The sequence below is a fragment of the Cavia porcellus genome, unplaced genomic scaffold (genome assembly GCF_034190915.1).
Source record: "Cavia porcellus strain 051 isolate PalLab524CR breed Dunkin Hartley unplaced genomic scaffold, mCavPor4.1 scaffold_8, whole genome shotgun sequence".
Lineage (NCBI taxonomy): Eukaryota > Metazoa > Chordata > Mammalia > Rodentia > Caviidae > Cavia > Cavia porcellus.
This window is the reverse complement of record NW_026947491.1, coordinates 63,148,751-63,171,653: the sequence shown is the minus strand read 5'-3', so window position 1 is coordinate 63,171,653 and position 22,903 is coordinate 63,148,751. Positions and strand designations below refer to the sequence as shown.

Genomic DNA, 22,903 nt, shown 5'->3' with positions numbered 1-22,903 from the left:
CTAGATAAGAGAGTAAAGGAAACTAGATTCCTCACACCATACACAAAAATCAATTCTGGATGTATTAAATTTAAATACAAAAGACAAAACAAAAAAATCTAGACTTCATTGGAGAATATCTTATTTCATAAAAATCAATTCTGGATAGATGAAGTTTAAATACAAAAGACAGAACAAAAAAATATATAGACTTTACTGAAGAATATCTTATTTAATTCCAGTAGGGAACAATGTCTCAAACACCATCTCAATACTGTGAAAACATTTAAATTCCGACATTATCAAATGTTAGATCAGAATGAACACTGTGGACAGAACTCAACATTGGTACAAATGCTCTCGATGATATTCCTAGAAAACTTCTTGTGAATTTAATGTTCCTGACATATTAGGGTATGGGTTTTTAAAAGATAGTATCTCTAATTTCATGTAAGCTCCCTCTTCCATTGTTTTCATGTTGTGTTTGAAAATATAATTTGTTTTCTGAGATTTTCTGGCTCTATCCCTCTCTTCCATTTTTATATGCACCTTCTTTTCCCAGTTGTCTCTGTTGTTTGCTCCCTGTTTTATTCTAATTTCTTTCCTTGTGCCGTTCCCCAAAGGCAACACTAGTAAAATCATTCTCAAGAGTTAAGATCTAGGCTGCGCCAGTGACTTTTAGCCTTATCACAGGTCCCTTGTGCAACCTAATGTAATTGACAAAATCTATCTCAAATTGGCTAGTTGTACTTACCAATGAATACCCACTGGATACTTCAAGTGTCTACTCCTAGCTTCATCATACAATGTGTATCTACATTTTTATTCTCAAGAATTACTAATGTCATTATTTTGTTAGTTTTTCTCTGCCAGTATTTTGAGGTTCCTTTGGATACCAAGTCACCAATTTTGTTACCAAAATTTTCATGAGTCTTGGTTTTGCTACCTAGGTGTTCTATTTTTATGAGAGAATTCAAAAGACTAAAAATAAAAAAGTTGCCATGTAAGGTCTCTGATAGTATTTTAAAAGATAAGTTTACTTGCTTGTGCATTTTCTCTGGTTCACAGATGTATCTGTAGCAATGTTAATTTTTCAATTTAATGAGTACATGCATTCCATATTCATAACTGAAGTAGATCGACTTATAAGTAAAGTACTTTACTGAAGGAGATTACTTAATATTTTATGCATAAAACCCAGGGCATAAATTCTCAAAAGTAGCCTAGGGAACACAGAAGGGTACCACCAGATTATTCTAAATCTTCTTGGAAAACAGTAGCAGTTGTCAGATATCATGTCAACTACTACTATAAATGACCTGGCCTAAATACGTGGCAGAAGTTCTTCTGGCTTAGAGGAACTATAGGAAAAAATTTATCAAGATACTAAAGGATGTCATAAAGCAAGGGTCTTAGTCAAACTTGCATCCCATTACAAAATAAATCAGAAGAGCAACTTCAATTTAGCAGCACTACTCTAAGTGAATGAAACGTAAATCATCCATTCTGAAAGGTTTTTTTTTTTCTACTACCTTTCTCTTCACCTGGTTAGACACAATAATTCACAGTCCTCTGTTGATTTCAAGAATTTTAAGAGGAAAGAGAAAACAACTGTAAACCAGTGCACTGGATTCAGACATGCACTTTTAAAACTCCTTTCTGCAATCAGGCACTTTCACTCAATGCCAAACAGCAACAATAACTCCAACCTCCATTTTCTCTGGGCGCCAGATCCGCCCTGACAAATTTTCAGCTGTTAAGTATACCCCATTATTGAAAGTTTTTATATTTATTATGTATCTTTAATACATATGCTGTAGACTCTAAGATTGGATGCTAATACTATTTTTAATCATACAAGAAAAGTAGCCATAAAAGTCAAAAGCTACAACTATGACTAAAATATTGTAACTTATGAGACCCATCTTGGACTGCACAGAGACAAACATTTTCAACATTATGTAATGTACAAAAAATGGGAAGTGACACTTTATTATTTATTTACACATATTTTTGCTCCAGTATAAAACAAAAAATGTTAATTTGTATATAGTATAGTATTACATACTAAATAGAAACACGTCCACTAGTACATTTATACATGTTACATAATTAGGTAACTTGTGTTATCAATGCTTTGTATTATGTAAAATCTTTGGTAAATAGACAGATGTTGAATCTTTATGCAGTATCTGAGAAAGTGTTTAGATGTTTGGATGGACTGGACCATCTTTTAAATATATCACCATAGGTATAATAAGCAAGCTGCAAAATATACATTCGTTAAAAACAAAGACAAATCACATCTGCACTTATAGTCATTAGTACCTCTGAAAAGATACACATCAACCCTTTAACAGTAAAGTTGAAAAATGAGCTTTATACTGCATTTTATAGCTTCTGTATTTTTCTTCAACATCTTTGCAATTGAGGCAGTTTTTACTTTTGTGATTTAACAAATCAATATAAAGGAAATGACTTCATGTTGAAAAGTTCTGTTCATAGGGGATGGGGGTTTAGCTCAGCGGCATAAGCACCTGCCTTACAAGCAGGCGGTCATGAGTTCGATCCCCGGTACCAATAAAAATGAAAAAGACAAAAAAAAAAAAGAAAGAAAAGTTCTGTTCAAAGCAACAAGAGTGAAATACCTCAGAAATATTAATTGGCTATTCAGCACATATCGCTATTTCTTCTTTTCCATTATTTCACTGTTTTAATTACACTTACTGAAAAATACGCATTGAGCAGCTATCTCTATATACTAAGCACTATGCTATGTATGGGCAGTATCAAAATAAATACAGTCTTACTTTTTAAGAAGTGTAATACATACAGCAGTGTAGTCTAATGCAATTTTCTGCAATGATGGAAACATTCTGATCTACATGGTTCAATATGGTAGGCATTAGCAGCATGTAGCCACTAAGCACTTGAAATGTGGCTAATATGACTCATAAGCTAAAATTTTAATATTACTTTAAGTAGTCATTTGTGGCTAGTGCCTTTAGTATTAGGTCAGTATAGTTCTATAAGGAGACAAAGACGAACAGAGAACTGCAATGTTATTATGGCAAATACTACACTAGAAGTATGCAGAAAGACTAAAAGCAATGGAAAGGAACAGGAGTCCACTGCAGAATGATTTATGGAAAAACTGCAATCTAATTCTTGAACTATGTGAAGATAAGATATTAAATGAAGGAAATCAAAACAAGTGAAAGCTTAAAGTATAAAAGCATGTTACAAGGAAACTAAAATCAGTTTTTTAAAACCAAATGGAAAAATTCACTATTGGGAATAACAGAAGAAACACTGGAAAACAAAACAAAACAGAACACCATGGGAGATCAGAACACAATAAAACTATGTGTGATATGTGACGGTGAACCTTTTAGAATTTTCAGTGATAATGGTCTACTGCAGCACTTGTACAATAGGTTATAGCCACCACTGGTCTCTAGGAGCTTGAATAAGAAAGTCACTGATCAGTAAGACAGATTACTAAAATGGTTTATATTTAAGCATGCTAATATCTAGGATAAATTAGCAAAGTAAAGGAAGATAAGAAAATTCTAACAAGAAACAAAAGGGAAACAAAAAACAAGATTGTATCTCTTTGAAAATAACTTTGTAACCCTCTCAAAACAAATGAACTAATGAACTGTGAACAATTTAACTAATTGTCTTACCATATACCAACCTGTGTATGCAAATAAACTTCAACTACTATATCTAAACTTCAAATATCTAACCGGGCTTAAATGTGCAGTGAGAAACTAAACATATAAAGTACGTATCACCATGAAAATCAGTACCTCAACCCATGTTAATCTGAAAAGCATCTTTACCAGAGAGCTAAGAAAGCATGTACCTTTGTGAACTAATAAATTGTGAAGGCTTTAATTCTGAGGTTTTAGGTAGGCCTAAAAGGAAATGAGTGAACTGCTATTCTTTTTGTTATATTCAGAAATATTATCCCATTGAATACTATCCCATTATCAGGATGCTTCAAGAATCAAGTACTCTCCAAAAGCTAAAGCCCTCAAAGATAAATAAAAAGTTTTAAATATGGATTAAAAGAAAATCTCACTTTAACCATGAAAAATAAAATGCTTCCAAAATAGAATTTTTAAAAATTAAAATCAGTTTTGTCTAAGATTACACAGTCTCTAAAACACAAATGTTACTTTGATGAGTTAACATCCTTTTGAACATTATGCTATGAATCCCATATGCTCTTAATATATTTATCATTAACACTCAACAAGAAATTATATCTAGATACATTTTTCAGAGGCTTCAAAATAATTTTATAATCCAGATTTATACAACTGTTATCAGAATATTTCAAAATGCAGAAGCATCATTATACAACAATAAAAGAAAAGGCAAACTATTGTCAGTCAGCAAAACTACCCAAAAGATATTTTTCTGGTAACCTTAAAAATCTGTATTATAAGTAATGTGACTAACATAATAGTAATAGCATGAACAAGAATAAGCCCATCTTTTTATGTGTGAAATACAATTGTTTTATTCCATTCTTAAGTATAAATTATGTAATTCTACGTGAATGTGGTTCTGTGAGGTAAATTAACTACTGCAAAATTGAACAAAATGTCTACACTTACATTTTACAAACAGTATTATGAACACTGAAATGCCACATAAACTAGAATCAAAAATTTCTTTTTTGGGTGGGTTGGGGGGAGTAACAAGGAATAAAACTCAGGACCTTGTGCTTGCCCGGCTATATCCCCAGTCCCTAGAATAAAAAAATTCTTAAAATACTTTGGCAGAACCCATCAAAAGATGCAAAAGCCCAAGAAGATGGTTGTAATACAAATTATCAAAGTCAAGCCTTTGAGGACAAATCAGAAGAAAAAACTACAGAAAGAACAGCATAGTTCCTGCTTACTCTGGCTCATTAAAATCATAAAGACCTGGCAAGAAACTTCATAATCAAGTTAGGTGAAATACAAAGAACATTAAGTATTAAAGTATCTATTGAGGACAGTGCCTAAAACCAAGACTCAGGTCTTACAATCAAAGACACTTTGTTATTATAAACCATAAAATCTAATTTCTTTTCTGTTCATATTCCCATTTTAAGGAAACAAAGAATTGAACAAATGATTTACAAATAACAAACTTAGCCAAGACTGGCTTAGCCCACTGTCTTCATACTTGAGGAATGACACTGGTGGAGTGAGGCGAAAGGAAGGTTTTTATTTCTACTTGAGCTTCATTTATTCTGTGTTCGGTATTACTAGATTATATATTTTAAAAATGTAACTACCAATGGTAAAGCAAGTTTCCTTTAAAAAATTAAATTCATATGTTATTCATTAAAAAAAAAAGTTTAAGAGTACTATCTTTAGAATTCACCTGCTAAGGAGTTGAAAACAAACAGAAATGTTTCAACTATTTTTACGACTTCCTTACACACTGCATAAGGGATGGATACTATTAACCAACTTATTAAATGAGAGAACAACAATCTGGCATAGTCAGTACAGCAAAGTAATAAAAATTTCACAAAATTTGGATCTACAAATATCTTGGATCTCTCATTTTTATTTTTCCTCTATCTGTCCAATTGTCTATATTTCTGTAGTACTTTTATTATGCAAGTTATAGCCTATGTCTAATGTTTTAAGGTTTTTAAGAATGTGTAAAAAAATCAACACTTCATTAGATGAACTATTCCTCTCTGAATCTAGCCACAAACTATATATCAATCTGAGTTTTGACATAAACATTAGAAAAATTTTGACACCAAAAATGTATGAGTATGCTTTATTTTGAAAAATGTTTCCAATTATTAACTATCAAATCCAATAAATATCCTTAAAATTTAATCAAAATTTCTCAAATTGAGTATAAGCTGAAATATACTAGTTATAATAAAATACAACATTAAAACAGTCTGTGTTAACTATATGACCAATAGAGAAAAAGAAAAAAGTCTTACCTGGTAGTTTCTTTTCTCAGATAATGTATGTCCATCAGTCCTCACCATAGAGTCGTGTCCTTTCCTCACAGTACTGGAGGCAATCAAATAGAACTGTCACTCAAGGGTCGTGTCACAGGAAGGACCGCCCACCAGTTCTCCCTCTAGAGTGGAATTATCCAAAAGCCATCAAAATTACTAACATGTAAATACAAGAACAGCAGCATATAAATATCTACTAAGAGACACAAAAACAATTAAAACAAAAACAGTCTAACTCATCTGTCCTCTTAAACAATTAGGGATGGCTAGACTGGTGGACATACTTTGAGATAAAATTATTAAATATTAATAAACCTTTCCTCTCACTCCTACTTTCAATTAATTATGAGTGTCCACCAGGCATCATACACAAGGATAAAACTTAAAGTGAATATAATAGGTCACCCATCAATTACACCTTTTCTTTTAAATAATCACTGGTTAATCTCTTAAATATCCAATTTATTCACACTCACTTAACTAGTTGACTAGTTAGACACTTAACTACACATCACTTGCCCAAATATTTAAGTTTTGGATAATACAGATATGACTCATTTATACAGCTACTGATCCATACCATTCTGTTTAGTCCTATGCCACTAAATGGGAATGTGTTATATATTTTAAAATGATTAATAAATGTTAATTCAATATTCCATTAAACTTTACTCCAACAAAGAACGAACACTTTCATGTCTGTTTTTGTCCTTTAGTCCTCTAGTTCATGTGTACTCCCAATAAAATTCAGATTTTGATATTGGTTTTTGTTATATCAATCTCCCCCTCTCCCCCTCTCTCTCTCTCTGAGACAAGGTCTTCCTATGGAGTCCAAATTGGTCTTTAACTTACTATGTAGCCCAGCCTGGCCTGGCAATTCTACTGCCTCAGCCTCCCGAGTGCTGTGATTATAGGCATGCCCAGTCTTTTAAAAAAGTTCATTTCCAAACCAGAACAGAGATAAAGAACATGACTAAAGTTTGTGCACTTCAAGTAGAAAATTCAGTGAAGCATAAGTGGTAGTCACCAGAAATGCTATAATGAAAATAAAAGTTCAAAAGATTCAAGCAGAGTGCCTACCAAAAATAATTTTTAAATGTTTTCAAGACAAGTATCTTTTACTTAAGTTTCAGTAAAACATCTGCCCTAAAAGAATAGGATGCATACTCAGTGAGCTAATGTTGCTAGCCACTATGATTTACATTCAAATTTAGTGATTACTTAATATTTGAACTGTATTTTGAGGAGATAATTAAACATCCAATATATAAGGACAATGAATCAGTATTAAAGGTGATAATTATGCATATGTGTGTGCTACCTCTAAAAAGCTACTTGTTAAGGGAAGAAAACATTTTTAAGGATAACAACTCACTAAAATGATCAAGTTTTTAAAAGAATCCATATGATAAAAACCTATCCTCTGGTTCCTACTTAATATATCTAATCATAAAATTTAGTTCTACTCAGTTTTGACCATCTTACATTTTATAAGTTTGACTGAAAAACTTCAAAATGCCTGACTCTGATAAAACTGTAATTTCTTCTTATCCAATTTATATATACTTTTATAATTGAAGATGTCTCTCAAATACAACATGGGAAAAGTTTCTTTTTTTTTTTAACCATATTTACTACTATAAATGTAATCCTTATCATTTGGCAAGGAATTGGATTGTTCAAAAGGAAAGGCTACCAAGTGAACTATATGTTCAAGAATAGTTAAGTGATACACTGGCTCTAACTTTTATCTGTCACATAAGAGAAAATTATCTTATTATGCATTTATAAAACCTTAATCCTTTTAGTAAGTTTTGAAATAGTATCCATCAACACTAATGTATTGAAGGTAACTTTGAATTCAATGGACAACAGTACAAAATCTCAGTGATTACTAACAGAGTAAGAGTATTTTCCTTCTTGAATAATGCTTATGTGCCTGCGTATTTTACTAATTTCAGCAAAAGATGTATTTAGAATCTAAAATTAAGCAAGGGGGCAATCAACTCAGGACCCCTACTATCAGTCGGTCTCTCTCAGACAGAAGCTTTCTTTTTCTCAATAAATATAATTCTGCCCTAAAAGGAAAAAAAAAAAAAAAAAAAAAACAGCAAGGTAATTTTCAATACCTTAATGCTGTAACAGCTTTAAGAATACAACCTAATTAGGCCAAAAAAAAAAAAAAAAAAAGAGAGAGAGAGAGACTTGAATTCTTATACAATGATATCTTCTTTCCTCCTCTTGGAATAACTGCAAATATTTTATGGCCTTTGGTTTCAGTCCACAGCCAGTATATACTCTAGTCAATATAAGAATTAACATTCTATATTAGAATAATAGCTCCTTTGGTAAACAAAGGGAAGATTTAAACCACTTTATTTTCTTCCAAGTACCCATGAGAAGTCAACATTCATGAAACCCATGAAAAGTCAGCACTACCATCACTGTATTAAATAAAAATGCTGTATTAAATAAAAATAAAAATGCACAAATGTATACATTTGTGTCAATACTCTTCATAGGAATGAATGAATGAATGAATGCACAATAAATGAAAGACGATGGAGTATATACATGGGATAGAGTACATGGAAAGGAACAGGCATGCCAGGCATGTCCAGTTTGCACTCCTAACTCCCATTAAAAGTTAAGAAGCTTCGGGGGCTGGGGATTTAGCTCAGCGACATAAGCACCTGCCTTGCAAGCAGGCGGTCGTGTTGATCCTTGGTACCGATAAAAATGAAAAAGGCAAAAAAAAAAAAAAAAAACAAAAAGTTAAGAAGCTTTGTCTTGGGCTGCACATAAAATACATAATTAAAGTAACAAAAATTTTTAAATATTTTTATTATAACATTAAGAGGGGGTCAAAAAAGGCAAGCTGCAAGTTGGGCATATCACCATTTTCCTGAAAAATCCTACAAATGATCAAGTCAAAAAAGACAACTATGCATTTGTAAAATTACAATGAAATTTTCTACAAAGCAAGTTATGTCTTGCATGACAGAAACAGAGAACAATTATTCTTCTACCTTAAATTACCAGAAAAGTAGTTTAACAATGGTTTTTAGACAACAGTTGTAAGTAACAGTCATCTCAGGACAGAAAGCATCAAGAAAATGAAGCGAGTTCTATTAGTTTTCCCAGTTCATTACTTACATAGTTCTAGGATTGATAACAAAGGGAAAACAAAACAACAACAACAACAACAAAAACCAGAAAATGAGAAGCTAATTCTCCCTTCCTGGAGCCCAGCACAACCCATGTGGATCCCAAGAAAAGAACAAACCAAATTCGCCCTGGGAGGAGTAACAAGAACAAGAAGCCAAATCACTCTTCCCAGGACCTGGTGTAAGCTATGTAGGTCTGGAGACAACAAGCCAAATTTGCCCTTCCTGTGAGTTAGTAGAAGCCATGCTGGTCTTGGGAGGAGTAACAAGAAGAATGAGAAGCCAATTCTCCCTTCCCTAGGCCAACCAGCATGCAGTCTGGGAGATAAAGAACACCAACCTCACCCCTACTTCCCATAAGCAACTGGCTGATTAGACAACAGCCTGAGCTAATAGCATCTGAGGTACCAAAACAACTAAATGCTTCTGTTGTTTGCATGACTTTGCAGGCTTGAAGCCAGTGGTCTGGGCATCAATTGAGAGGATAACTGTGTGCAGTGTAGCAAATATGGGAGATTTCCTTTTGTTTTGTTTTGTTTTTGAAATCTAGTATTATTCTCGATGTTTTGTTTTGTTCTGTTTTATTCAATGTTTTGTTTTGATCAATTTCATTCTGTTTTGTTCAATTTTGTTACATCTGATTATTGTTGATGATTCTGAAGAATACAAAAGGCATTATGATAGCCACTGTTGATTTCCTATTGTCCTGTTTTGAAGTCTTATATTGTCTTTTGCTTTTTTGATTCACTTTATTCTGTCTTGTTTGGTTTTATTCTCTTTAAAAATGCTTTCATTATTTTGTTTTGATCGGTTTTATTCTTTTTAGTTTTGATGATTTTATTGTATATGATGGTATGGACAACTATTTTGAAGAAAACAAGGGACATTACAGTGGCTATTATTGATTTCCCATTATTTTGTTTTGAAGTCCTGTAATGTTTTCATTTTCTGTTTTGGTTGGCTTTGTTTTGATTTTATTTCCTTTAAGATAAAAATTAAAAACAAAACAAAATAATCAAAGCTCAAAGCTCTCATAAAGCTAAATCAATGGTCTAAAAAATTCCAAGTTAAAGATACCAGGGTAGCTAGAATTTGCAGGACAAACAAGTAGAAGAAAGCAGCAAAGATAAAGTGTGTCAAAGATCTGAAGAGAACTCTCTGAAGAATCATTTAAACTGAGGGATGATCTGTGCGTGCAAAAAAAGTTGTGTCTGGACAAAAAGTTTCTAAAAAGGAATAGTCAAAACAATCCTCATGTTCATATTTATATCACAAGGACAACAGAAGGACAACAAGAAAATCAAGTACAGTTGAGAAGGTAATAAATACTTCAGCAATCAAATCAAACTTTAGAACCAAGATGTTGTAGAATGGCACTAACAAAGCTCCAGAAAGATCAAACTGATTCTAAGTAACATAACTGTATCCCAAAGCAAAGATCAACAATATGTAAAATAATACAACAAACTCTTAGCATAAAAACAAAGTAAACTGTTTTTAATTTTTAATTTTTTGGTACCAGGGATTGAATTCATGACTTCGTGCTTGTCAGGCAAGTGCTTATGCCACTGAGCTAAATCCCTAGCCCAAAAATAATGTAAAACTGTGTCTAGCTTTAACAAAAGACCAGGAAATACAATCTATTACAAGGTGAAATGTAAGAGGAAATAAAATTCAGCAACAATAGAGACGACAATAGACAAAAATAAGAAAAACAAACACTTGTCTCTATTCTACACAAAGAGAAAGAATGAACATGATAATAATTCAAGATATAAAATAAGACCCCAAATGGTAGTGCAAAGGAGTTTCCTTGCAGTCACAGAGTTCTGTATCTTGGTTCACATGATGGTATCACAGGATAAGAGAGATACACGGAAGAGGAAAGCATACAAAAGCAGGTGAAATACGAGTTAGAGCTGTAGCCTAATTTTATTGCCAATAAATTTCTGGTTTTGACAATGTAAGGCAGTATTTTTAGGGACAACTAAATTATGACATATAAACATTTGTAATTTCTAATTATTGAAAATTAAATTTTTAAAAGCTCAGGCTGACCAAGAGATAAAAATTCAAATGTAAAGAAAATAAACTGGGTAAGGTTAATAGATTAGATGTAGCAAAGGAAAAGTCTAATGAACTTAAAGACACAGCAGTAGGAAAAACCCAAAATAAACACAATGAGAAAAGGAACTGGGGGGAAGAAAAACTAGGAGACTAAACTATGGAAAAGTATTAAGCAGGACAGTAAACCACAAGACTTAATCAAGAGGATTAACATAAATGTGACTATTGTCCCATGAAGTGGAAAGGACAAAAAATAGCAACTATGTTTTTCTAAATTTGATGAGAATTCAAGCTCAGCAACAACTTCCAAGGAGAACAACAAAACCATCATAATATTTCAGAGCAAAATCACTGATTTTCCAGTTTTTAGTCTTTTGAGTAATCTCCACATTGATTTTCACAGTGGGTGTACTAGTTTACATCCCACCAATAATGTAGAAAGATTTCCTTCTCACCACACCCTCAACTCAGCATTTTATTATTTGATTATTTGATCATGGCTATCTATTCTTTTGGGGGTAAGAGAGACTCCCAATGTTGTTTTAATTTGTATTTCTCTGATGGTCAGTGTGCTGGCCATTTTTTCATGGTTCTGTACTTCTGTGATAAAGTGGAAAATCATTAAGCATGGCTGTGCAGGATGACATTAGGCTTCTCATCAGAAGTAAGGCAAGTCAGAGACAGTGAATAAAACTTTTTAAGTACAAAAGGAAAAACAAATTATCACTAAAGACTTAAAAAGCTCAGCTAAAATATCTTTTGAAAACAAAAGTTACTGCAGCCACTTTAGAAGACAATTTGGCAGTGGCAATATAACCATAGGCTCACCATACAACTCAAGTGTTTGTGCCCTGAAGTATTTTACCAAGTGAACTAAAAATTTACATTCATATCAAAACTAGTACAAGTATATTTGTACCATTGAAGAAGTCCCTTCAATAACAGATAAATAGTATATCCATACAACTGATTACTTAAGAATTCAAGAATTCATTTATTCAGTAGTAACAATATATGATAAATCCCGCATTTTTGCTACAGCAAAGAATCTAAACTAAAACACTCATCAATGATTCTACATATAGACATTCTGGAAAAAACAAAACCAGGAGGACTAAAAAATAAAATCAATTTCTCTTCCCTGGACTTAATTTTACAAAACTATAAAATAAGGTGACTAGGGGCTGGGGATTTAGCTCAGTGGCGTAAAGCACCTGCCTTGCAAGCAGGCAGTCGTGAGTTCAATCCCCGGTACTGATTAAAAAAAAAAAGGTGACTTACTTACATGAATTTTTAAAAGCATGCAGCTTCATATTTTGTATTTTAAATGTGTTATAAGGATAACTGACTCAGAAAAATAGACAATTATAGCTGTCTTTCTACATTTTTTCTCACACTCCACTGATCAACTGACTTATAACAATGTCCACACAGTTTGGAAGTTGGATGGTACTTAAAATATCTGTAATTGGTAGCCATACACTTCACTTTTAAGTTAAAACATGAGTTTAGTCAGGTTAAGGAATCTGAAACAGTTAGATTTTTAATTTTTATTTTGTAAATACAGACAACATTATATTCCAGTCTAAGTACTCATTAGAAACAACCCACTATTAGAAGATGTGACTAGTGTCACTGGAACTCCGTAAAAGTCAAAAGTAAATACACTCAACCATCTTCTTTAAAACCTAGAGTTTCTCAAATTCTAAAACTATGTCAAGAAACATTAATAGAGATTGCAATCAGACAAAAAATTCCTTGCTATTCTGACCTGTTAGTTTGATCACATGCAGTTTTTTTAGATTCTAAGTTAATAACTAGCAGTACCTCCAAGAAACATTAGCAAACAAAATAAACAAATAAAACACAAGAATTATAGTTTCTATAGCAATTACGCCACACAGAGTCTCTGAAAACTGCTATGTTAACTCAAACTAGTATTTCTGAATATTTCAGTATAAGTTTCACAGGGCAATAAAACAAAATCTGTAATTATCATGTAAGACAAAAAGTTGCCTATACTTACCAAAATTTTTTTTCATTATTTTCTTGAAATCAATTTACACTCTGGGCATCATACTTTAAATATTTAACAACTTAATTTTGTGTGTTTTTGTGTTTGTTTTCTCTATATTTGTCACAAATATTCCAAGCTTTCTCTGTACCTGACATAGTTCTATATGTCTAAAAGGCTTATAATTTCAAAACACTTGAAATTTTCTTCTATAAAGGGTTAGATGCCACAATGAAATAAAGGGAGCCCTACTGAACTTAAAGGATAACAGTTCAACAACTTCTGAATCACAGGCTTAAAGGGCATTTGTTTTAAGAGTTGAACTGGAGTCTAAAATTAAGACACCAGAGGAAATATCTTTCTATAATAGGCCCCATTTTTCTATAGTCTTCATCATGTTTAAATAAGTTGTTTTAAATTACTGTGGGATTCAACTTGTTATTCTATATGAAAATATTAACAGGTGCATATTTTACTTCATAGCCTATAGCAGGAGCAGTGCAGAAAGTGACTCAAGGACAAGCAACTTCTTCAAATGCAAAAAAAGAAAAAAGAGGTATTAATTTTTGGATTTAACAGCATAAAGTTCATAGAATAGTTTTGATGCAATGGGGAGGCACTAACTAGATTTGGTCCACAAAACATAGACATTTTTCAAAGAATTCTGCTATAAAAGTCAGAGAAAAGAGAAAAAAACAGGAAAAAAATGTGAAGTTCAGAGAGGACTTTTAAGACAGAAAAAAGTATGGAACAGCAAGAAGAGCTGATGTTACAAAACGGGAGTGTTATTACTAGAGTGATGGCTTAGAGATGCAAATGGAATATGCAGGACAGACTGGCCTAAACCACAAAGACACACTGACATAAAATAGATAGTAAATAAGACAGATTAAAGTATGTGGGTAATAGCTTGTTTTCTTAATAAACAGCTTGTTTTCTTAATAAAACAAGAAATTAGACCACCATCAGCTGAAAGGATATTGGAGGAGATGTCACAGGCTTAGGAGGCAGGAAAAAGTATGAAATACTCTAAGAAAGTGGGATAATGAAGAAATTCAAGGGAATACAGTGAGCAGAAAAGTCAAATAATGCTAAGAATCCACTCAAGTTGATGTTCTTCAGACACACACAGCTGCAGGGATGCAGGAACAAGTGTACACATAGGTAATGAGTATAATGACACATACAAAAAGCAAGATCCAGGATATAGGGAGAGCAAATTATTATGAATATATAAATATATATGTATTTTAATTTGTCAGAAACAATAGAACAATCACCAACAACGAGTGGAGATGAACAACTTGGGGTAATACCAACAGTGGCCGAGAGCTTCACAGAAATACAAATGAAAGAGTGCACTGTTAAAAATCACTGTCATGACAGGATAACTAAGCCCATGTCTAGGTTGCCTTCTCTGATACAAGACAACAGGCATTTCATACTGCAAGGGATATTAAACTTTTAAAGTAGCTCAGCCAAGCCATTAAAAAAGTAAACAAGAAGTCCTAAAAGAGGAAAATCGGTATCCAAAGATGTTGCAATACCTTATATAAAATGCCTTCACCCAGGTATGACATATGAAGAAAGGATAGCAGTAATAGAAAAGAGGAAAAAGCAGTCAACAAAAACTATCTGTATGAAGGCCAAGGCAATGAAGACAACAAAGAAAAAAATTTAAAAAATGTTTAATAATTTAGGGAAACAATGCTTAAAGAAGGAAAGCATGACACAATCTCATTAAATAATCTTTAATAAAGATGTTCAGAAGGACCAAATGGGACATTATAGTGTTCACAAGCAATATAGCAGCACAATTCATAATACAGTAGCTAAATCTTGGAAGTGGTCTATATGCCCATCAACAAAGGGATAAACAAAATGTGGTATTTATGTACAAGATTAGTACTCTGCCATAAAAAAAGGATAAACTTGAGTCATTTGTAGAAAAATAAATGTACCTTGATACCATACTCTTTAAGTGAAATAAATCAGACACAGATGCATAAATATTGCATAGTTTCTCTTCAATGAGAAACTCAAAATATAAACAAAGCAAAATAAAAGACAGCTAGCAAAATAGAGATAAATGTTTTGTAAAAGGAAAGGGACTAAACGATAGAGGAAAAAGAACAGGATGAAAAAAGAATTCAGATGTGTTATGTACATACACACCCTCTCTAATTCATAAAATTGCTGAAAAGTTAAATTTGATGAAAAGCATTAATCCACATGTTTAAGAAACTCTAGAATAAATGAGACTAATTCTTAGAAATAACACACTAGAAGATGCTAAAAGCCGAACTTTGAATAGCAAGGAAAATGCGACATGTCACACACAAGGATCAGTGAGATTAATTGACTACACATCAAGAGTGGTGACTGAAAAACTTTTGGATGACACATTCAAATGCTGAAAGAAAAAACTTGTCAAGGAGAAATTTTATATCTAGCTCAAGTATCTTTCAAAAAAGACAAACACATATTGACAGAATCCATTCCTATTAGACCTTATAAAGATAATTATAAAAGTATAAATGCAAAATTTTTCTTAAATTGTGTAAAACATAAGTTGTCTAAAATAATGTTAGCGTATTGGAGGGCCTACAGCAATACTGGAAAGAGTATTTGACTGTAACAGCACAAAATGGGAGAAAGTTAAGCTATTTGAAATAAAAAAAGGAGTAAGACAGCAACATGAATGCAGGATGAAAATACACAAAAAACAAGAAGGTTAATACAACATTTAGTTAGTATATATGTACTCTCCTTTATTCCTTATTCCTTTAAATAAAATGAAACTAAGGTAATAACTGTTGCAGCATATTGTTGGATTTGCAAAATATAATTATGTGTATAATAACATCAAAAAAATGAGAAAAAGGGAAAAAGGAACAGAGAGTTTTTGGAAGTATGGTTTCTGTATCTGAGATTAAATTAGTATAACCCAGTGACTCTAATTAAGATGTACAGAATAAGCCATGTAGCAACAACTAGGAAAGTAACACAAAAGAGTATTGTAAAAGTATGAAAAGAATTAAAATTAAAATCCTAAAGCATAAAAGTCATTTAAGGTAGTGCATACTACCACTCCTATCTTCCTAGCACTCTAGGAAGCTGAGGCAGGAGGCTCACAAGTTAAAGTTCAATATAGTCAATTTGTGATATAGCAAGACACTGACTCAAAATAAAATTTAGAAAACCATTAAAGATAAAGAGAAATTTTCATTATAATATATGGGCCAATCGTCAGAGAACTATACAAATTACAAACATGAATCTATGATGAGACACCCAAAATAACAAATCAAACAATATACTGTATTAATAGAAGACAAAAGCCACATAATCATATCAAACAATTTGAAAACACCCAACAGCCCTTCATGATAAAAATACTTAAAAAACAAAATAGAAGGGAACTTCCTCTAACTAATAAAATGTAACTATGAAAAACCAAATTATATATTATAATTTATAGTGAATGACAATGATTTTATCAAGAACAAGATTAAGCTGTTCACTCTTGATGCTTTTATTAAACATTTTATTGAAGACTCTTGCCAGAATAATTAGGCAAAAAAATGAAATTGAAAGCAAACAATGGGAGGAAGTGAAATTGCCTCTATCTGCAAATGACATGATCATATATATAGAAAATTCTAAACAAGTAACTGAAAGTGACAACATTTTACAGCAGCTTAATAATAGTTTAGATTTTAATACTGACAGTAAAGTAACATTTTACACCAATTAAATTAAAAATTTTACAAAGATTACAGGGCACAAAAAATCAATATGCAAAAGAATTGCATTTCCAACATTAGCAATGAGCAATCCAAAAATGAAATTAAGAAAGCAATTCCACTTCCTAATCAGAGATTAAAATGGAAAAAGCTTACAAAAGAACAAAATTTATACTCAAGAACCACACTGTTTAAGAAATTAAAGGACTAAATTGAAAATTATCCCATATCGATAGGTCTTAAGATGGCAATATACTCCAAATTATCTCCTAATCAACACAATCCTTATCAAAATTTCACTTAGGTTTCTTTGCAAAAATTGATAAATCTAAAACTCAAGGGACATAGACTAATCAAACAATCCTGAAAAAGAACAAAAAATTGGAGCAATATCATATTTTGTTTTCAAACTCAAGTTTATAATCCAAAAATACTGGCATAAAGATACAAAGATAAAATTGAATTAACAACCTAGACATAAACCCTCAAATATGTATTTGATTAATTTTAAATAAGGAGGCCAAGATAGTTCAAAGGAGGAAAGGTCAGACTTTGAATAAATAAACTCTAAACCCTGCACAGTTTTTATTATTAACTCACATCTTCACACAACCCATGTACATATTTAAATTCAGCAACATACAAATCCTAGAAGTTTTAGCATCCTGCTGCTAAAGAAATACAGGAAAACTGTGGAGGATATCAGTTGTACCAAATATGCATTCATTCATCAAACCCTTCACTACCAATAAGACTAGTGCTAGACCAAACAACAAAACACAACACCTAGCCAACAGAAATGAATGCTTCATGCATTTTTAAAAAATCATGCTGTAAAGAAGACACAAAAGAATACTTTTATATTCCATTTACTTGAATCCCTTAAAAACAATCTGATCCACACTAACAAAGCAAGTGAGTGGTTGCCTGGTTTAGAAATGATTCACTGCCTGGGTCACTGCTTGGAATCGGTGAACTTTGTGGATGATGGGAGTGCTGTTTATTTGAATCACAGTGATAGCTACACAGGTGTAAAACTTTGTCAAACCTCAGAGAAAGACACCTGATAATGTTCTGTATTAATTCCCTTAGCATACTTAATTTAAAAATAAAAATGGTTAGTTGTCTCTATGGACATTAAAATGAAAAAGTAGCTCTTGCTTTGAGAAAGAATACCTTACTAGAAAATAAGATACACACAAAGAATTTTCCCAATATTTCCTAATATTTAATTATCACATTAACTTGCTAAAACAAAACTTCAGTATAATAAAAGTCATAAGAAATCAGAAGCAATACTAAAAGCACTAACTCCTTGGTCTTAATTACATAATCCTTCTAGTGTAAGATTTAATTCAGCAGGTCTGGGGTGTAGGTCAGTTGGCAGAGCACTTGTCTAGCATACATGCAGTGCAGCACCAGCCTCAAAAACAACAAAAAAAGGTTAATCAAGCCACCTGTTTCTTTACTAGGTTGTAATTATTCTGCAGATTTAAATCATGTATGAACTTTCACTACTATACATGCACATTTTCATAATCTAACTGAATTACATCTTGTTTCCCAGTTTAAGAGTTATTTCTATACACTTGGCAGTTTACTTCATGGTAATACAAGTGATACACATTATTCAATAGAAACTATGTTTCAAAATTTGAACTCTGATCTTTTCCTGGGACAGGACTATTCACAATGCTGGACTACAGGCACAGGGGGCACAGCTCCCAGTCAACCAAGTGATCACATTAGTAAACAACAGATACTGTTTTAGAGCACCCAGTTGCAAAACGATGATGTCCAGTGGTTTAAATGAATTAACTGTACTTTTAATTTAAGATTCTTTCTTTTTTGTTTTGCTTGCAGCACTGGGCGTCTGCAATGAGTTACATGTTTTGTTTGAACCTAGGGTCTCTGCAATGAGTCACATCTACGTTTTTTTAATTAATTAATTTTTTTTTTTTTTTTTTTTTTTTTTTGAGACTACAGCTTGCTAAATTGCCCAGGCTGGACTTGAACTTGTGATCCTCCTCAAACTTGTCTTGGCCTCCCAGAGTGCTAAGATTACATGGGTGCAGTGAAGGTTTAATCAGAGTACTCATGCTGTAAACTGAAGAGCATCTATAGTGGCTTCTCAATAGAATGCTATTAAACTGGGGAATGAATTCAATTTAGTGTAACAACTGTTGAACAGTATATACTTTACCCTGAGTAAAAGCCAAACTTTATGACTGCTTACTAGCAAAAGTCCCATTTGCATAGGTTTCCCATGTTTTCTGTACCCATTCTCTTCTTTTTACACTTTAGCAACACATATTTCCTTGCAATTTTTAAATCATAAGACAAAAGAAATACTACACACGCAGGATATTTACTCTGTTGTCCCTTCACAGAATCCTTTTTCCCTAGATTTGTACAGAACTGCTTCCTCACCTCAAGCTCATCCGTTCGCCTTCTGGGAAAGGACTTCTATTAGCCTATTTAAATCTGTACCCCAAATATACTCCATATCCCTTTGGTTTCAACATCAACTACCAAACAGTATGTTTTATTTTGGACGCTATTATATTCTCTTATGACAAGTACCTAGCACATAACAGGAATTAAATAATTGGTATATTAATATGTAAATCAGTAACGAAGTACTGATTTATATATTAATAGATGTTACTTTCTTTACCTACTGCCCACAAAGCAAACCACTCATTATTTTAAAATACATCCACAGATACTAGTAATTTTGAAGTCCTCCAAACTGCGTAAGCTTAATAAATGATAATGCAATAATATGATAACACTTTGCACTTTTATATTAACTAAGCCAAAATTTTTCTCAAACTACATTTTTCAGTTTACCCAGTTTAAACCACTTGGTGATCAATCACAGGATAATATTTCTGTATATTAACTTTTTCTTATATTTGAGCAATATTAAAGGCTTACTGCACTTCCTCCAAGTATGGAATGATACCTGGCATGAGACCCGATTATTACAACATACTATTACCCTTACTCTTTTTATTCTACTTTTCAATGATAATAAAAAACATAAACAGAACTATTTAAAATATAAGTGATTATACAGTGAAAAACATTCGTGTCCAAAAAGCTAAAATACAATTTTTTTAACCTCTTATTTTTTGGAGACAGGATCTCCCTATGTCATTCAGGGTAGCCTTGGACTCATGCAGATCCTATTCAATGTTCCAAGTGCTGAGTGCTAACATTATAGGCACACATCACCACAACTAAACTATCAATTTATACTTCTAAAAATTTAAAACTTTGTTTTTATACTAGATTCAATATGATTGACAATGAACTGAAAGTAGACAATTCAAACAGCTGCTAAGAATATAAATTAGTTACAGCTCTGATTAAGAAGAAAAGCAAGAAAACAGCAAAAGCTTTGGAAAAAAATCTGTTGTACATTTAATAAATATTTGCCAGACCCTGTTTCAAATAGACAGTAAACAAGACTGACTTGATCCTCCTATTCATGATCCAGTACTGGAACGAAAAACAAAATTTTTAGAAGTTACTTAAAACGCAGATTATTGAATACTTGGAAGGCTGAGGCAGGAGATCACTGTGAGTTTGAGGCCAGCCTGGGCTACAAATTGAGTTCAAGGCCAGCCTAAATTGCACAGTGAAACTCTGTCTCAAAAAGATAAAAAAAAAAAAGGGAAAAAGAAAAGAAAGTACAGGTTAGTAGCTCTAATACAAAACCCAAAATCTGAAATGTTCTTATTTTCTGAAAAAAAATTTTAAGTATCAATATAGTACTTAAAAAGGTTCAAATTTTGGAGAATTCTGACTTCAGATTTCTCCGATTAGGGATGTTTTTACCTGTGAAGTCTATGTAAATGTTCCAAAAACGCAAACAACTTCAAATTCTCCACACTTCTGTTCCCAATCATTTTAGATAGAAGAGGATATTTAACCTGTAGATCCTACAGGAGGAATAGTTTAAAGGGAATTTTTTTTTGGTACCAGGGATCAAACTCAGGATGATGCACTTGCAAGGCAGTCCTTATGCCGCTGAGCTAAATCCCCAGCCCCAAAGAGAAGTTTTTCAATGAGAATCTTATTACACTACAGGCTATGATAAATGATACACATATTTACTCCTCCTTAAGTATTACTATAATTACTGTTACATGCGACAATGTTAAAGCCTGGTAAGTCATTTGACCAAAAAAAAAAAAAAAACACAACAATTAGCTAAACCTAGTGTTAACTCAAAAATTCATACACTTGTATACTTTGGTCATTAGACACTGTTTTGAATGAAAACTGAAAAATTGAAAAATTCTTACAATGTGGGCTTTGTTTTTGCTGTCACTAATTCAGGTTAAAATTCAAGGAGTATATCCAAATTTTTCTATCACAAAAATAAAAATAGTGCTTGTCTCTGGATGCCTCCTTTTTCATCCTTACCAATTTTTAAAATTTCCATATCATCCTATTGTCAGAGAGAAAACCAAGAGGCTGTAGCACTTACATATAGACATACACAGGAAATGACAAAATGATATTTGTCCCAGTTAACCGTTCTGAAAGTTACTAGGAAATGATTTTTTCCCCTTATCTTTACTTTCTACTTTCCTTATAAAAGTATATTATTATTACTTTTTACCATGTATCTTCTTTATCACATAACCTTCCATTTTATTTATAGCATATAGAAAATTTTAAAACCAATACTTGATAGTGCTTCCATGCTATAATATATAAGACAAGATTCTGAAATTATAAAATAGTAAGTAATAAAGAAACTATTCTAGTATGTTTTCTTCTTTTTAAATCTTTCGCTTACTTTATAGATCCTAAGGATTTAACTCAGAGATGCCCTACAACTGAGCTACACCCTCATGCCTTTTAAAATTTATTTTGAGACATGGTCTCACTTAATTGCCCAGACTTGCTTGCTTTGAGTTTGAGATTGTCTGCCTCAGCTTCTCCAGTAGCTGAAATTACAGAAGTAATCATACACTGTTTAAATCTTCCCTGAAAAAAACATCACCTCAGAATTCCTAGTCACTCCAAAGTATATAAAAATTTCTCAAATTTGAGCGTTTAATGAAAATCAAATAAACTGTTATTTTTCGGAGCCAATTGATACATAAGGTAAACAAGCCATTTCTAAAATAACACTACAGCTGACAGGCAAAAATTTTTGTATTGTATTAATATAGGGATGTAGACTATTATGAAGACTGAATTTTCTAGTTATATCTAGTAATTTTCCAATAATTAATCAAACAGCTGATATTGAAAACTTCTCTAAAAAGTGCTAAATTATCTTTCTGATCCAATAATAAACATAATGAATATAACTAAATATGTGATGACTGAGCATATTGCTGGGCCTGACAATCATGATTAAACTATCAAAATTATAAGTGGTATTATCTTAGCCGGGATCTGCATACTTCAGGTTTACTTCCTTCTAAGTTTCATAACCAATGTCTTATAAAAATTATTTGCTTAGTTATTATGAAAAAATTGGAGAAGCAACCTAAGGATGTAAGTGAGAATTTCAGTTTCTAGAATTTCAGTATTTGTTTTTGCAGAAAATATACTTTACTTGATTGAAAGCAGTTTTTATAGCAGTATAAACTTAAATTATCACCAAACCCAACAAGAACCCAAATAACTAGATTTTACAGGAATGGCAGCAAAAATACCTTTCCCTTCAAGGCACAGCATTTTCCACATTCATTATTTTGTGATTCACCTTGCTAACTTTGCTACTGCTGCTACTTAATACTACTCTGCTTTCTTTGTGTAGTTATTTATTTTTCATGTCTCATTGGTTCAGTATGCAAAAGATCTTACGGATTTCAGAAAAAGCTATTCAGCCATATATTACACATAAAGAATATATAATAGTTTTGAGCTATTGTATTGAAATTTTTAATGCTCTATAACTAAA

At 32.1% G+C, this 22,903-nt stretch overlaps 1 protein-coding gene across 4 annotated transcripts in view; it reads right to left on the bottom strand.

Moving 5' to 3' along the window:
- The window catches only part of Cnot2 (CCR4-NOT transcription complex subunit 2), a 93,001-nt gene that overhangs the window by 60,229 nt on the left and 9,869 nt on the right, over positions 1–22,903 (bottom strand). For 2 of the 4 annotated variants that reach the window (XM_063255132.1, XM_063255133.1), the window contains one exon: positions 5,954–6,096. In XM_063255132.1, the coding sequence (XP_063111202.1) occupies positions 5,954–6,001 (48 nt within the window). In that variant the 5' untranslated portion in view covers positions 6,002–6,096. Of the gene's footprint in view, positions 1–5,953; positions 6,097–22,903 lie in introns of those variants that run through there. The other 2 variants (XM_063255131.1, XM_063255135.1) reach the window with 2 other exon arrangements.